The 12,346-nt window shown below is 56.2% G+C and overlaps 3 protein-coding genes across 3 annotated transcripts; 1 reads left to right on the top strand and 2 right to left on the bottom strand.

Moving 5' to 3' along the window:
- Positions 1 to 110: 110 nt before the first annotated feature.
- On the bottom strand, positions 111 to 3,552 carry GGS23DRAFT_546446 (phosphatidylinositol 3 and 4-kinase-domain-containing protein). The gene is made up of 3 exons (XM_051515034.1): positions 2,551 to 3,552; positions 1,707 to 2,495; positions 111 to 1,643 (listed from the first exon to the last, which is right to left on the bottom strand). Exons 1-3 carry the CDS (start codon positions 3,207 to 3,209, stop codon positions 734 to 736), a joined length of 2,358 nt encoding a protein of 785 aa, XP_051377340.1. The 5' UTR covers positions 3,210 to 3,552; the 3' UTR covers positions 111 to 733.
- Positions 3,553 to 5,045: 1,493 nt separating this feature from the next.
- On the bottom strand, positions 5,046 to 6,126 carry GGS23DRAFT_40249 (uncharacterized protein). The gene has a single exon (XM_051513594.1). It carries the CDS (start codon positions 5,869 to 5,871, stop codon positions 5,287 to 5,289), a length of 585 nt encoding a protein of 194 aa, XP_051377339.1. The 5' UTR covers positions 5,872 to 6,126; the 3' UTR covers positions 5,046 to 5,286.
- A 1,332-nt stretch (positions 6,127 to 7,458) lies between these two features.
- Positions 7,459 to 12,279, top strand: GGS23DRAFT_546443 (SNF2 family N-terminal domain-containing protein). The gene is made up of 3 exons (XM_051515033.1): positions 7,459 to 8,116; positions 8,279 to 8,734; positions 8,786 to 12,279. The coding sequence occupies exons 1-3, from the start codon at positions 8,092 to 8,094 to the stop codon at positions 11,608 to 11,610; spliced, it is 3,306 nt and encodes a 1,101-aa protein (XP_051377338.1). The 5' UTR covers positions 7,459 to 8,091; the 3' UTR covers positions 11,611 to 12,279.
- Positions 12,280 to 12,346: the final 67 nt, after the last annotated feature.

Below are 12,346 nucleotides of genomic sequence, written 5' to 3'. Positions count from 1 at the left end.
GCGGAGTTGGGAAGGGGGGGAGAGGCTCAGCGGCAGCCGCCTCGCGAACATTGCATGTTACCGCGCATCGCACGGCGCGCAGGGGGAAAGCCAGCCGAGGGAAGCAAATCAATTAATTACTCGGCTTCGCCAGAAGACGCGTAGTGCGGCCCCCCTCGTAGATCCATCGTCTCTTCTCGACCCCCCCCCCCCCCCCCCTCCTTCCTCTATCCTGCTAGCAGGTAGCCCTGATCGCAGTAGCAGCGGTAATATTCTATCTTCGTGCCGTAACCGTCTATATGCCGCCCCGCGCACCAACCACGACCCAACACGCCCCTCTCCCCCCCCCCTTCCTTGTCGCGTCGTGTCGTGCCATGCTGTATCCTGGTTAGGCCGTACCGTCGCCGCAATTCCTCCCTTGCATCGTACAACGCGCTCGCGAGCAGTAGTGGCCGGACACGGCATCGTCTTCCCGGGTGTGGGAGGGGGAGGGGGGAGAGGGGATAAGATTGTGTGTGTCGGTGTGTATGCGGGTCATGTGATCCCCGTGCTCTGTCTCCCCCTTATTCGCGAATGCCTTACCCTGCCTCGTCCGCTTCTTCTATTCGTTCCTCTTCGTCTTCTTTTTCTTCTTCCCTGTTGCGGCTCTGTGATCCGCCGAGTTGCCGGGGCCGATATCTGCATGTACATAAATCTAGACAAGGCTTTTCCACCTCCCTCCTGTGTCTCCGCCCCCCTTTTTATCACCCCGCTTTTAGCACCACGTAAACACCGGGTTCCGGCTCTTGACCGTCTCGAGCCTCTCCACGATCACCTTGCGCCTGTTGCCGTCCATCGTCTCCGCCGCGGCGTACCCTAGATCGCCGTCCATGTCATCGTCGTCCTCGCCGTAGCTGTAGCCGTTTCCGTAGAGCCTCCCGGCGATCGAGTTGCTCTGCCGCGACGCGTTCGCCGTTGCGAGCGAGTACCGACGCTCTTTCCCCGGCAAGTACAAATTCAGCTGAGGCCGCGGCGGCCCCTGGTAGCTGGACCTCGGGGCGCGGTTCGACTTCGTCCCGTGGGCGTGATCCGAGTCGGCCGCGGTAAGAGTGTCGAACGGATTCTGCGCCGTGCCGTTCAATGGAAAGCTAGCCGGGATAGGTTCGACCATGTCTGGCGACTGCCCGCGGGGGCTCGCGAGTTCGAAGCGGCCGGGGTGCGGCAGGGGACTGGAGAATCCGAGTAGGTCGTCTACGTTGTGAGCGGGCGCCGTAGACGAGTTAGCGGCGCCGATATCCATCTCTTCCTCGATCGTACTGTGCAGAGCGAGTTCCGCCTTTCGACGCATCTCGTTCGACGTCGCGCGCATAGGCACGGCAACGGGGACTTCGACTAGGTCATCCCACACGCACACCCTCGCGCGCCGTGTGAGTTCGAGAGGGCCGTGGTCCGGCGTCTTCAGCGTCTCGACCACGTTCCAGGCCTGGCCCTTCATCACCGCCATCTGGCGAGAAAACATCTTCTCCTGGAAATCTGGGTCGAGTTGGAAGACCTTACGGAGCTCCAGCGAAGTCTGGCTCCACCACTGCGTGGAAGTGAGGAGAGGTAGGAAATGATCTCGAGTCTTCTGGGAGAAAGGCCGGCCGATGAGATCCACAGGTAGGAAGAGCCAGCCAAAAGGAAAACTGTTGGTGGTGAGCTTAACTCGTCAGAGGTCGATGGATCAAGGGAGGCATATAAATAAATACCTTCTCCACGCGTCTGGGTGCTTCCAAGGCCACGACAACGAATTATCGATCGCACCGAGGGATATTTTGGCGTCGGGAACCTTGACGGTACCGTCGGCGTTCATAGGCTTCTGGGGCCGGTAAGGGTGCGGGTTAGAGCTTCTAGATTTGCTCCTCGGCAATTCGACCGGTCTCGCGGGTCGCTCGTCTTCGTCCTCCTCGGGGAGTTCCATGTTGAGTTGCGGAGGCTCGGAGGCAATCGAGACCTCTTGCGTCCGCCAATCAACCTTGACCATCCAATTGTCGAGACCTCTATCCGTGTTCCGCATGATGTAATCCAGGATCACAAGCTTCTCCAGCTCCTCGCGGAACGACTGCTTCAGAGACTCGGTCCACCTGAAATTATCCGGACCCAGAGGCTGTAGCTCGGGGGCGTTGCGTTCATCATCACTCTCAAGGTCATTATCGCGAGCGGCTCTGCTAGACGGCCGGCAGCTGTCGGCCCACTTCCTCCTCCTATGCCGATGCGTATCCCCTGTGCGGAAGCCGGTCCAATACTGGTCCGGCCAGGGATGTTCTCTCAGGAACACGTTCGCATCCTTGAAGCCTTTGAGGAAAACTTGAAAACTGCCCGGCTTGGAGGGAAGGGGCTTTTTCTTCCGGTAGAAATTCCGGCGGTCCCAATACGGATAATGGAACGACTTGGACGACAGGTAGACCACGTCGGTGTAAGGGACGACGTGGGTGCGCAATTGGCAGTCGAGAACGTAGGCGGCTGCTTCGCTCACGTACGAGAGATTGGGAATCAGGCTGAGGATAAGTCAGAATCTTTGCCTTCCTTCTCCCGCGCGGGGTCCTAGCTCACCATGCACGGCCGAAGCAGCAGGGGAAGAGATTCCGATGAATCCACTTGTTCCACTTCGGGTTTCCAGCTGCATAGGGCTCCTCGTCCTTAGGCTTGAATACGCCGACGATCTTACCGTCGGTATTCCGCGCGAAATAGCTTCCGGAGCTGCCTTGGGTGATTAAGCTGGGGTGCATGCCCTGGTCGATGGCGACGCGCACGCTGTCTACTATAGCATCGAATTCGGCCTTGGACATGGCGGGTTCGGGCATGGCGGCGAGAGTCTCGGTAGTGGCGGGCCGCACACCTTCGGGAGGCTGGAAGACGCTGTAATGGATCTCGAGGCGTTCCTCCTCGCCGGGCCCCTTTCCTTTCCCTCTCTTGAATTTCGAAGCAATCTCATCCGCCCATCGCTCCAGACGCGCGTTGATGGCCTTGAGGTCGACCCCGGAATTGCTTCTCTTCCGCTTCGAACGGTACTTGGGCTTGGGGACGGGTTTCGGCGAGGTCATGCCCGAGTGAGGTCGGGGTTGGGTTACGGACGTAAAGCGAGGAGCGGACTGCGGTTGGAGGGAGGCGAAACTCTGGCCGAGGATGTCGTCGTCGGATTCATCGCTGAATTGGTCGACCTGGGCCAGGCGTTCATAGCCCGTCGTTGCCGGCCGGCTTCGGGGGGGCATTCTGGCGGAAGTGGTTTGAGATGTAGAGGCTCAATTATCTCGAGTATGGAAACGATACTTGCATTCGGTCACCACGGCTGGATCCAGCACTGCGATAACGGTGTGCTTGGACCTGCCCCTATTTCGTATTAGAAAGCCGGTCAACAGTTCACATGTAGCTCCTAACACGAGACGCAGAGACACAGAGGCAGGGAAACAGGGAAATCGAAGAGGGAGTGGAGAAGGACGGTGAGCGAAGCCGGTCGCCCAAAGCAGAAATTGAGAGATGGTATATTGGTGGATTGCACGTCGACGGACGGGATGGTCTGGATGGATGGTCTGGGCTTGAGGATGTCGAAACACGTCACGTCAATGAACGGTACTAAATGTAGACACAGTACCTAGGTACATAAGGTAACCTACCCGAGGCATCCTTACGTAAGTATGTGGAACTCAGGGTGTTGGGCCATCGGCTTATGTAATACGCGTCGGGCCAACTTAGGTAATTAGGTATATTATTAGGCGGCAGGTTAACTTAGGTGCTATCCACTTTAGGTGCAAGACTCCTCTTGGGCCGCTGTGATTGGCGATTCTCTCCTCTCCACAAGCTTGCATAGGTAGACATGCATTATCCGCTCCCAGTTGCCTGCTTGTGAAATATTATGGTAGGGGGGGTGGTCTCGTTCTACGTGTACATAGTACGCTTCTGTGCTTCTACGCGCACTGAAGCTATCTTTATATCGGTCATGACGAAGGCATTTGCGAAGTCACTGAGGGATATGAACTGCCTTACGAGACAAACAGAAAAATACCTTTTTCAAGAATCATAAATAATAGAGAGAAAGAGAGAGAGAGAGAGAGAGAGAAAAGAGAGCCAGAAAAGTGATGACATTACTCAATCCAGGGACCTGCTATACACGTAGTGCTAAGGTTAGTGCCAAGGCCCACCCGAGGATGGCCGATCCAAGGCAGAGACGGATCAGGTTTCTATCTAATCGACCCCGCCCTGTCGGAGGCTTCCGCCGGTCTTGAGTGAGGCCAGTTCGCCATCCGTATCTATTCACTGCATAGGCAGATCTTATATGTGTAGCCAGTCCGTCGATGGACACCTGTGCCATGTTTATTTATCTCCTGCGGAACGCTCGTCGTGTACGCACCGCTCGACTGCCTCGCGAAATCAAGTCCTCGAATCACACAGATAGCCGTCTACCAGATCACCATCCATCGCTCCAATAGAGCTTCCATCACGCGATCCCCTACATAACCCCAATCCGCTTTGCATTGCAGTAGGCTGGCCTACCCGAGTCATATGCAGCTAGCGTAGCGCCGGCCCTCGCACACCTGTCGAACCATCGGGGTACGATATCCGTTATAACCTGAGCCGGGAACCTGCCCGCCTCAACCAAGGTTATCGTGGTGCCCTGGTAGCCTCGACAAGCAGGGAGACGGGCCGGCGGCTTACCCTTAGGCCGAGCGCGTGCGCGTGCGAGAGCTTTTGTTGTGCTCATCCGATCCCAAACACGGTTTCTCTGCTTCCATAAATGCCTGACGTCGGTCGCCCCGACTGGAATAGCCAATCGTATCGAGCTCGTCAGTCTAGTGAGACGCCGGTCCATAACGGTTTGATTGGGAGACCACAGGGATGAACGTTGATCTCAACACTACTACCACCACTTGGCTCCAGCGGCTTGGACTAGCAAGTGCCGTTGATCTCTCACCCTCTCCGCCTCTGGTCTACGAATTCTTAGGGCGTTTCTCTTGGCTGTTCCGAGTCAATGTGACAAGGGTCGACACCAGATCATCTCGTACTGCTCAAGATATATTTCTATCCGCCTGCTACCATCCCTCCCGTTGATGCCTGCACCTCTACAGGACTCGGCAGACCTGGAAGGTGCTGATTGAGACGGCGACCTCGATTTGTCCCCTCGACTCTCCTCTATTTAATACGCTCTACGACTTGTATGCATCTCACCTATAGGCATACCTCACTACTGTCTGCCGTCTTGGCCCGTCTCTGCCGAGTAAAGTGACGATACTCGATGAAGGGGTCCGGGAAACTACGTCCTCAGCAGCTATCCACAAGCCTCGAAATGGCTACTCAAGCGACAGCCAACGAGAGCATCCTCGACGTCGCTATCACGGCATTCTCCTCGCCCGAACCTGATAGCCAACGAGGGCGGAAACGACGCCGCAACACGCCGGATGCTGCTCTAGCCATTGCTGCCGCTCGGATTCGTTCTACCGAATCGTCTACCCTCCGGGGGCGTTGTCGGAATCGATCCACATCGAGGGTTGACGCGTCGAGAAACACATCGCGCCTCGGCCGTTGTTCACTGTCGCCAAACCGCAGGAAAGTGTTTCGTGTCGTCCAATTGAATCGCCGTCGCAGCCAATCGCCGTCGCGGTCTCGTTCTCCAAACGCCCAAGATTCGTCGAAGCGGAGGCGACAAAGAACACGGAGCCGAAGCCGAAGCCACAATAGCGAGACTACAAAGGTTGGGGAGGCTATTGTGGCCTCCTTGCTTCGCCACGAGATTGTAGTTAGGGGTGGCACCTCGCCATCTCGCTCGAAGCTGAAAGGATGAGGTGGCCTACCGATCGGTCGTCTGGAGGCGAACGGGAGGGGTACGAGAACCCCGAGGCGACGCGGCATCAGCATCCCTCTGCGCTCACGACGTGGCATGACTGCTGTTTTCGTCTTCGTCGCCTGTCAACGCAGGCACAACCAAAATTATCAACACCGCACGACCTTGCACGAGACCAGTTCAACGTAGTTACAATATTGCAATTCTTTTTTTTTTCTTCTTTTTTCTTCGCTCTCCCCCCTTCTCTCGTTTCCCTGCACGGACATCGTGGCGTGCTCGGAGGGGGGGGAACTGGTGGCTGACTGGCTGGATGCTTGGGAAGTTGGAGAAGGGCGGGGAAAACGGTCGGGTGGGGCACGGGTTAGGAAAGGACAAGGAAAACGGACGAAACAAAGGAAAACGAATCATTCATGTGTGGAGTACTGTACTATTTGTATGATTAAGGCGACGCGGTATCGAGGCAAAAGCCGCAGACGACGAGGAAACGTGGAAAACAGCAAGGGTGGTCAACTTGGGGACGGGTTAATAATGATGGGCTTATGCCAGGCAGCTTCAACGTAGCCGGGTTAGGAGGTACCTACGTTGGCAGATGATTCAGATTGGGCTACCTACCGATATAATACATGTTGTCCTAGATTCAGCCGGTGTTTGCAAGGTTGCCAAGCAGCCCGGACTGTAGAGGCTGAGGCTAGATACCTAGACCGAGAACGTGACAGAGGTTATTATTGTATAATCATGTATACATTGCATGGACGGATCTATGAGTAAACGTGCTAAGCAACCTAACCTTCCGGCCACACCCAACGTTGGTAGATCTTACATCCAGTCAGGCTTGGGCGGGTGCCAAGAGACCCCACGCCGGGCGATGCCTGCAGGCCCTTCTCAGATCTGCGGGGCACGTGGCCATTGGGGAGCACAGCACCGTGCAAGAGGTGGGTGTCTGTACCGCTGGTCAGCAGACCAATCAAGCATTTTTTGCCGTCGCCTCTGATTTGTGACGCATCAGGGAAGGGTAGGGAGGGTTGAAGGGGGGGGGGAGTTGTATTGGCGTCGCCGATACTATACGCTGATGCTATACGCGTATGCTAGGTATACGGTAACGCTATACGCCAACATTATGCGGAGGTAGGTGACTAAGAGGAGCAAGAGAATGGAGGCAAGGAGGGGTAGTCTTATTGCACATGACACCAGTATCAGTACCCGTCCTGGATGCCCTCTTAGGTACCTAGGTACTTATAGGCACCTACGGGCAGGCAAGCATGTTGCTGGTTGCCGTGACTTCTCAGTATATACCTAGTATATGTTAAGTAGGTACCTTAGGTACTGACTTAGGTTGGGAGGGGGGGAGGTACCTGGCTGGGTACCCACCTAAGGTGCGAGAGAGGTTAGGAGGTGGTGGGGACGGTACACACGGGGCAGGCAGAGGCGGTAGTACATCGAGACAGGTACCTACCTCCTAGGTAGGCTAGGCTACCGGTCAGGTACTTGGGATGCCCTTACGTACCTTGTATACCCGCCGAGGCTGGTACACGCATGGCCCGCGTGCCCAAGCAAGGCGCCCTGCGTACCGAGCGCAGCGCATGTACTACGTAGCATGTACTACCCAAGTAGACTGCAGAGATGCTTACCTGCCATCCACTGCGAGGGCTGCGTAAACACCCACCTAAAACAACAACCCGCCCACCGCCGAGACAGCCCCAGCCCAGCCCACCTCCCATCTAATCCCATCCACCACGCGAATTTTCAGAAGCTCCAGTCGATAGTGATGGCATCCCATCCAACCCATCCTACCCACTCACAACCTCCATCTCACCCTACCTACCTTACCTACATGGTACTTGGCGTTGTCCTCGTGATGAGCGTGACAAGTTCTGATTGAGTTCGTTCCATTCCCGTCCGCATTTTCTGTTTCTCGAAATCTCGACGTCTTGTTTTCCTGCCTTGAGCATTGCCTGCCTTGCCTGCCTGCCTGAACCCGACGCTTTATCAACGGGGCGCCCTCCCGACACCCTCCCCTCCGTCACCAACGCTTCGTCTTCCCTCGGCAACCATCCAGAGCCTTGCCGATGCCCACCACCACCAACACCATCTTCGCTGCCAACACTGCGATCGCCGCCGCCGCCGCCGCCGCCACGCCTACCGCGACAATCTCACCTTCCTCGTGCTCCTCCCCCTCTCCCACCGCCGATACCCCCTTCGAACACGCGCCTTTCTTTGTCATGAACCCTCGAGTGTCCTGCCCGGCATTGTGAAGGACGACAGGTCTGCATGCAGCCGTGCATGGTCTGTGGTGAAAGGAAGGAAGAAGGGCAGGCAACATGGCCTCAAACAACCGCGCGCAGGGTAACGACTTTCCTATTCCTCCTTCTTCCTATCCTCTCCCTCTTCTCCCTGGCAACCCTCGCCCGGAAACCCTAACAGCTGGACATGATGCCGATGCAACCTACAACGTCGCACCTACAGAAATCTGTAATGATGGTGCTGACATCTCGGCCTCGGACCCAGGCTCCGTGCAAAATGGAACCTCGGGGTTCAACCTGAATCCGGCCCTTCTGCTCAATCCCAGAAGCTACGCCGCCTCGCCTCAACCTGCCGGACCAAACACCATCACCAGGCCCGCCAACAGACCCAGCAAGCCAGCCGAGGTCGAGTTCCAGTTCCCTAACCCTCACGACAGTTATACCAGCACGAACAGCCAGCCGGCTCGTGCCAATGGTCATGCTGCGCCTCACTTCAGCGGCTTTGGCGATATGATCGATCGCATAAACCATGTTGAGCAGCGAACGCTGGTTCCTCAATCGAAACGCCGTAAACTCGAGACCGAAGACTCTGAACCGAAACGTGCGTTTGGCGCCAACGGTGGTGGCCTCGTCGGCCAGTATGTCAGGGAAAAGCGAGGGGAAGCCTCCAATCACCAAGTCCCGACACAACCTGTCGAGGCCGTCGACCTGACTGATGCTAGTGAGTCTTGATTTCCTGGCTGGGCCCAGACGCATCTCTAACATCGAGTAGCGGAAGAAAACGATCTCGTCGTGGTACAGGCGCCAAAGGAGGAAGAGGTCTGCTATGGCATGATCCAGCACGCGAGGCTGAATTGCCATATCGTCCCGAGCCCCAAACCTGGCGCCATAGCGCTGATGCCGTCTTGGTGGCCGCAGGTCAAAATTGTGCTCAGGAGAAAGCATGGGGAGCCGTCTTTCGCTATCCATGCTTACGATTTTACGCGCGAGATAGTTGGAACCGTCGACCCCGACACGTCATCCGGCCTCGCCCCGCTACTAGACTCCCGCTTGCAGCTCAGGACGGACTGTAGAATACCCACGAGACAGAGGAACCCCGGAGAGGAGATTGGCAAGGAAACATCTACCAGTTACACCCTTGATCTCATGCTCTACGGCCCTCGCAAGAGCGCTAGAGCCGTGGCGAACCACCTCTCCCAGAAGAACATTTGGCTTCGTAACCCCCCTAGAGTCGATCCCGGTATCAAGTACGAGAATCCTCAGCTTGCAGAGGGACCGAGGCCACCGCCTGTCGTCAAGGATCGATCTAACATGCCGGTGGCCCCTCCGGCTGGTCCGCCCTCGATGATGCGTACTGCCGAAGAAATTCGCTCCGAGGTGATGGGTGTCTTCGATTCCATCACGAAGAACGAGGATCTCCCCGAGATGGAACCTGGTTCTCGAATACAGACGGATTTGTTGAAGCATCAAAAGCAAGGTCTTTTTTTCATGACCAGAAAAGAACGGCCACGCCAGCTGAGTGACGACGGTACGATCACCGACTCCTTCTGGCAGATCCGTACAGGCAATAGCGGACAGAAGGCCTATTATAACGTAATCACCGGTCATTCGCAACGCGAACCACCCCCAGAAACGTTTGGTGGTATCCTCGCCGATATGATGGGTCTGGGGAAGACCCTGAGCATTTTGTCTCTCGTCGTCAGCTCGCTCGACGAAGCGGAGCAATGGTCGAGTCTCCCACCCGTCCAGCCGCAGGCCCCTCCCGCACCAAAGAACGGAAGTACTTCGCAGCAGTTCGATGTGCCTATCCCGCAGCCGTTAGGGTTAACCCGTCTGAGACAGAACGGCAGGGCGACGCTCTTGATATGCCCTCTCAGCACGATCACTAACTGGGAGGAGCAAATCAAAATGCACGTCAAACCTGGCCAGCTCAAGTACTACGTCTACCACGGGTCCAACCGTCTCAAAGACCCCAAGAAGCTTGCCGAATTCGACCTCGTTTTGACGACTTACGGGTCCGTTTCCAGCGAGGTTGGTGCCCGTAAGAAAGGGAGGCAGGGCCCGTATCCCCTCGAGGAAGTGGGTTGGTTCCGTGTGGTTCTCGACGAGGCTCACATGATACGAGAGCAAGCGACGCTGCAATTCAAGGCTATCTGTCGCTTGCAGGCCAACCGTCGATGGGCAGTGACCGGCACCCCCGTGCAGAACAAGCTGGATGACCTTGCCGCACTGCTAGCCTTCCTTCGCCTTAAGCCTTTTGATGAGAAGACTAAGTTCACACAGTATATAACATCGCCGTTCAAAGTGTGCGATCCTGAGATTGTCCCTAAGCTTCGCATCCTCGTTGACAGCATAACGCTAAGGCGATTGAAGGACAAGATTGATCTCCCTCCTCGGACGGATGAGATCGTGAGGCTCAACTTTACTCCTGCCGAGCGCAAACTTTACGACCTGTTCGAAAAGAACGCATCTGATAAGGTCAGAGTTCTGTCAGCAGGGAGAGATACGATGGTCGGCGGCAAGACGTACATCCATATCCTCCAGTCGATCTTGAGGCTTCGTCTCATATCTGCGCATGGTAGAGATCTCCTTAGAGATGAGGATCTAGACGCTGTGCAGGGCATGACCCAGGATTCTGCTATCGACCTCGACAGTGACGAAGAGAACGACACCCCGGTATTGGCGGAGTCGAAACTCTACGGGGTGTTTGAATTGATGCAAGAGACCAACAGCGACTTATGCATCGCGTGTTCACGGAAGATCGGCTCGAACGACGGCGCGGACATCGCGTCTGAGCGCGAAGAGGACATCCTCGGCTACATGACCGCTTGCTTTCACCTTTTCTGCACCAATTGCATTTCGACTTGGGAGGAGGAGGTCGGCAACCATGGCTCAGGGACGTGCCCCGTCTGCCAAAGCCATGTTCGCTTCGGCTACAACGAGATCCGCAAGAGCAAGGCCGAGGTCGAACACGAAGGTCGCAATCAACCGCGCAAGCAAGAAAGCAAGGTTCGAACTAGAGACGGCTATGCCGGTTATTCGGGTCCTCACACGAAAACGCGTGCATTGGTCGAGGACCTCCTGAAGGCGAAGGCCGATAGCGAAGCCCGACCGGACGAACCGCCCTTCAAGTCGGTCGTCTTCTCGGGTTGGACAACCCATCTAGACCTTATCCAGATCGCGCTAGACAATGCGAAAATCGGATACACTCGTCTCGACGGCAAGATGAGCCGCACAGCTAGGACGGCGGCCATGGATAGCTTTCGAGACGATAGCTCGGTGCACGTCATTCTAGTATCGATCATGGCTGGCGGCTTAGGTCTGAACCTGACGTCGGGGAATTACGTATATGTAATGGAGCCCCAGTACAACCCAGCAGCGGAGGCGCAGGCTGTCGACCGTGTGCATCGTCTCGGTCAGACGAGACCGGTGCGCACGGTCAGGTATATCATGCGGGGCAGCATCGAAGAGAAGATGCTCGAGCTCCAAGAGAAGAAGAAGAAGCTGGCGAGTCTCAGCATGGACCGGAATAGAGTCATAGACAAGGCCGAGGCGGCGAAGCAGAAGCTCATGGACTTGCGCAGCCTCTTCAGATGAGAGAGGTTCTGGCCGAGTCGCTTACGGTCTGCGGTTTGCTGGCCTCGTGCTGCGGCATCCTCGGGGGACCGCTCTGCTCTACCGTCGATTTCACAGGCGAGAAAGCTCGCGGTTGGTGGGTTCCGATGAGGAGTTTAGTTGGTTCGTGTTGCATTCGCATGGCGTTTTGAGGGTTAGAGGCCGCCTGTCGAAGGCAGGTCGGCTGGCATTCTTGAAGAGCCAGAGGGGGGTGAAAAGGGCCAACTGCGAATACGACAAGGTCCAGCAACAACAACAAAGATTCAAGACACGCTCTCGCGAGAACGGTATATGGGCCACACCGGGTCAGCCCAGGGTTTGGAGGGAAAGGGGAAACACATTTTCTAGAAGGCAGGGGAAGTGTGGTGACGCGAATATCCCCGTCGTCATCATCCCACGACAACAACGCCTCCTAGAGACGGAGCCGGCTGGTCGTGCAGATGGTTTGACGTTGTGCCGTCATCTCCCCCCTGCGCCTTTCTTCTTCTACACTTGTAAACTTTTTGTACTTCGCGCTCGATACCAAAATTAGGGGTGGGGGGTGTTTCTTGGAGGCGCGAGCTCTGCTCGTTTCGGGGGGTAGGCCTTAGGAGATAACCCGCTGTACCACGCGGCGAGGAATTTACTCATGATTAATGCCATCTCTCTCTGTCTCTCTCTTCGTAAAATCAGGGTCGACTGCCGCAAGTACCTGTAGTACAGGCTACCTAGAGCTAAG

The sequence above is a fragment of the Durotheca rogersii genome, assembly GCF_024521655.1.
Source record: "Durotheca rogersii strain YMJ 92031201 chromosome Unknown GGS23scaffold_1, whole genome shotgun sequence".
Classification (NCBI taxonomy): Eukaryota; Fungi; Ascomycota; class Sordariomycetes; order Xylariales; family Xylariaceae; genus Durotheca; species Durotheca rogersii.
The sequence above is the reverse complement of the archived record's forward strand: the minus strand, read 5'-3'. Positions and strand labels throughout refer to the sequence as shown.

Excerpts from the sequence above, each read along its gene's own strand:
- GGS23DRAFT_40249 (XM_051513594.1), bottom strand. The coding sequence starts at position 5,871 with ATGCCACGTCGTGAGCGCAGAGGGATGCTGATGCCGCGTCGCCTCGGG.
- GGS23DRAFT_546446 (XM_051515034.1), bottom strand. The coding sequence starts at position 3,209 with ATGCCCCCCCGAAGCCGGCCGGCAACGACGGGCTATGAACGCCTGGCC. Across the intron at positions 2,496-2,550 it reads TGCTGCTTCGGCCGTGCATG|CCTGATTCCCAATCTCTCGT; the intron begins GTGAGCTAGGAC and ends ACTTATCCTCAG. Across the intron at positions 1,644-1,706 it reads CACCCAGACGCGTGGAGAAG|TTTTCCTTTTGGCTGGCTCT; the intron begins GTATTTATTTAT and ends CACCACCAACAG.
- GGS23DRAFT_546443 (XM_051515033.1), top strand. The coding sequence starts at position 8,092 with ATGGCCTCAAACAACCGCGCGCAGG. Across the intron at positions 8,117-8,278 it reads CTCAAACAACCGCGCGCAGG|GCTCCGTGCAAAATGGAACC; the intron begins GTAACGACTTTC and ends CCTCGGACCCAG. Across the intron at positions 8,735-8,785 it reads CGTCGACCTGACTGATGCTA|CGGAAGAAAACGATCTCGTC; the intron begins GTGAGTCTTGAT and ends AACATCGAGTAG.